Source organism: Piliocolobus tephrosceles, unplaced genomic scaffold (genome assembly GCF_002776525.5).
Source record: "Piliocolobus tephrosceles isolate RC106 unplaced genomic scaffold, ASM277652v3 unscaffolded_27086, whole genome shotgun sequence".
In the NCBI taxonomy this organism is placed as follows: domain Eukaryota; kingdom Metazoa; phylum Chordata; class Mammalia; order Primates; family Cercopithecidae; genus Piliocolobus; species Piliocolobus tephrosceles.
In genome coordinates, this window is record NW_022309961.1 from 1 (window position 1) to 3429 (window position 3429).

General features: G+C 45.6%; 1 protein-coding gene across 1 annotated transcript; it reads left to right on the forward strand.

The window, feature by feature from the left end:
• Window positions 1-348: 348 nt before the first annotated feature.
• Window positions 349-1271, forward strand: LOC111526289 (heterogeneous nuclear ribonucleoprotein C-like 1). Its single transcript, XM_026451041.1, has one exon. The coding sequence runs from the start codon at window positions 372-374 to the stop codon at window positions 1269-1271; it is 900 nt and encodes a 299-aa protein (XP_026306826.1). The 5' UTR covers window positions 349-371.
• Window positions 1272-3429: the final 2158 nt, after the last annotated feature.

Genomic DNA, 3429 nt, shown 5'->3' on the forward strand with positions numbered 1-3429 from the left:
CACTCCCATCTGACCTACAGTCAGCCTGTCTGGGATGGTGACAGTGCGGCCTGTGACGGCACAGAGCTATCTATATTGTCTCTTTTCTTTTTTTCATATGAACAGTTTGAAGCTTTGATATTTTTTCCTCTAAATGCAATTTTGTCTTTATTTCAAAAATTGTGATTGTGCTTTTTTTTATGTCATTTCAGAATTCTTGTTGGGGGCCGTCTTGTGAAGAGACGAAGACTGAGCAGTTGTGGCCGCATTTCCGACGTCGAGCCGCAGTTGGCTTCTCCACGTAGAACCCGGGAGTAGGAGACTTAGAATCGAAGCTCTTCTCCCTCTTGCCTCCTGTTTTGGCTTTTTGAGAAACCTTCTCATCAAACACAATGGCCAGCAACGTTACCAACAAGACAGATCCTCACTCCATGAACTCCCGTGTGTTCATTGGGAATCTCAACACTCTTGTCATCAAGAAATCTGATGTGGAGGCAATCTTTTCGAAGTATGGCAAAGTTGCGGGCTGCTCTGTTCATAAGGGCTTTGCCTTCGTTCAATATGCTAAGGAGAAAAATGCCCGCGCTGCTGTGGCGGGAGAGGACGGCAGAAGCATTGCTGGCCAGGTTGTGGATATTAACCTGGCTGCGGAGCCGAAAGCGAACCAGCGAAAAGCAGGCGTGAAACGATCAGCAGCGGAGATGTCCGGCTCCTCTTTTGACTCGGACTATGACTTTCAATGGGATTATTATGGTCAGATGTACCGTTTCCCAGCACGGATCCCTCCTCCTCCTCCTATTGCTCTGGCTGGAGGGCCCTCGAAACGTCAGCGCGTGTCAGGAAACACCTCAGGAAGGCGCACAAGTGGCTTAAATTCCAAGAGTGGACAGAGGGGATCTCACAATTCTGGAAAGTTGAAAGGAGATGACCTTCAGGCCATCAAGCAGGAGTTGACCCAGATAAAAGAGAAAGTGGATTCTCTCCTGCAAAACCTGGAAAACATTGAAAAGGAACAGAGCAAAGCAGGAGTAGAGGTGAAGAACGCTACGTCAGAAGAGGAGCAGAGCAGCAGCTCCGTGAAGAAAGGTGAGGCTCACGTGAAGCTGGAGTCTGAGGGGAGCGCAGATGGCTCTGCTGACGAGCGGCCCCTACTGGACGATGCTGATAATGAAGATCGGGCGGATGAGCAGCTGGAGTTGATCAAGGATGATGAAAAAGAGGCTGAGCAAGGAGAGGATAACAGAGACGGCGCCAATGGCCAGGATGACTCTGAAGCACATAGTGGGGTTTAGAAATCTTATCCCATTATTTGTTTACCTGTATCTTCAGCACATGCTTACTGTTCTCCCCATCCTTGTCCTTCCCATATCCATTAATTCATATTGCCCTGCACCTAGTCCCATTTTCACTTCCCTTGATGCTCCTAGTAGTTTTCTTAAGTCTTACCCTGCAATTTTTTCTTGTAATTTAGATACCTCTTTATGACTTAACAGTAAAAATGATGTATGGTTTTTATCAACTGTCTCCAAAATGATCTCTCTTTTTTTTTTTTTTTGCAGGAAATACAGTTCTTTTCATTCATACATAAGTTCAGTAGTTGCTTCCGTAACTGCAAAGGCAATCTCATTGAGTTGAGCAGCTCCTGAAAGCAGCTTGGAGTTAGAATTATGTGTGTTACACCCCCATGTTAGTGTGCTGTGTAGGGCAATTCAACAAAAATCTAACGGTATATTTTTGTGAATGAGAGTTGGCATGTCAAATGCATCCTCAGGAAAGTTAGTGTTATAATCTTAAAACTTGTTTTCTAAAGTTAATACTGTGGGTTATTTCTGTGAACACCTTGATGTTTGGGCTCTTTTTTTCCTCAAAATAAACAAGTTCTTATTAAACCAGGAATTTAAAGAAAGAAAATTCTTGGTGGGAGCAGTGACTCATGCCTGTAACTCCAACACTTTGGGAGGCCAAGGCGGGAGGATCATTTCAGCCCAGGGGTTCGAGACCAACCTGCACAACATGGCAAAACCCCATCTCTACAAAACATTTGGCCCCTGCCCTGGAAGGGGAGGCCCGCAGTGCGCATGAGCAGGAGCCTCAGGGCATCGCCAGCCCGTGCCTGTCCTCACGGTGGGCAGTGGCCCTTGCTGAATTAAACTAGCTCTCACCTGTACAGACATCATATTCCCTTCTATCTAAATATGAAACTCATAGAGGCATATAACACTTGTAAAATTTTTTTTTTTTTTTAGTGAAGTTTCAGCTGGGATTATAGGCGCACACCACCATGCCTGGCTAATGTTTTATTTTTAGCAGAGACTTGGTTTCATCATGTTGGCTAGGCTGGTCTTGAACTCCTGACCTCAGGTGATCCTCCTACCTCAGCCTCCCAAAGTGCTGAGATTATAGGCGTGAGCCACCACGCTGGGCCCATTCTATGGGTTTTGACAAATAGATAATGACACGTTTCCACCATTATAGCGTCATGCAGAGTAGTTTCACTTCCTAAAAAGCCTCTCAGCTCTGCCTATTCATCCCACTGTACCCCAACCCCTGGCATCCAATGGGCTTTCTGATGTGCACGCGGTCTTGCCTTTTCCAGAATGTCTCACAGGATGTCGTCTCTTCACATTGGCTTCCTTTAGCTTGTACCATAACATGCATTTAGGGATCCTCCACGTTGCCTCAGGGCTTGATAATCTTCTATTGATTGGATGAATCACTGTTTTTATCTGTTCACTATTGAAGGGCATCTTGGTTGCTTCCAAGTTTTGGCAATTATGAAAAAAGCTGGTACAAACATCTGCAGGCAGGTTTACTCATTTAGGTAAATGTCGGCTATGATGATTACTGGATAGTGCACTGTGGGTATTTTAGAATTTTTTTCCTGGACAATCTCATCTGCTAGACAAACACTGCCTCTTAAAGGTTAGGGACTAGGCTGGGAGCAGTGACACACGCCTGTAATCCCAGCACTTTGGGAGACCAAGGCAGGAGAATCACCTGAGGTCAGGAGTTCGAGACCAGCATGGCCAACATGTTGAAACCCCGTTTCTTTTTTTCTTTCTCTTTTCTTTTCTTTTTTTTTTTTTTTTAGATAAAGTCTTGCTCTCACCCAGGCTGGAGTGCAGTGGTGTGATCTTAGCTCACTGCAACCTCTGCCTCCCGGGTTCAAGTGATTCTTCTGCCTCAGCCTCCTGAGTAGCTGAGATTACAGGCACATACCACTACACCTGGCTAATTTTTGTGTTTTAGTAGAGATGGGGTTTCACCATCTTGACCAGGCTGGTCTTGAACTCCTGACCTCATGACCATCCACCTTGGTCTCCCAAAGTACTGGAATTACAGGCATGAGAAACCACGACTGGCCTGGCGAAACCTCGTTTCTACTAAAAATACAAAAATTAGCTAGATGTGGTGGTATGCTTCTGTAATCCCTGCTTCTCCGGAGGCTGA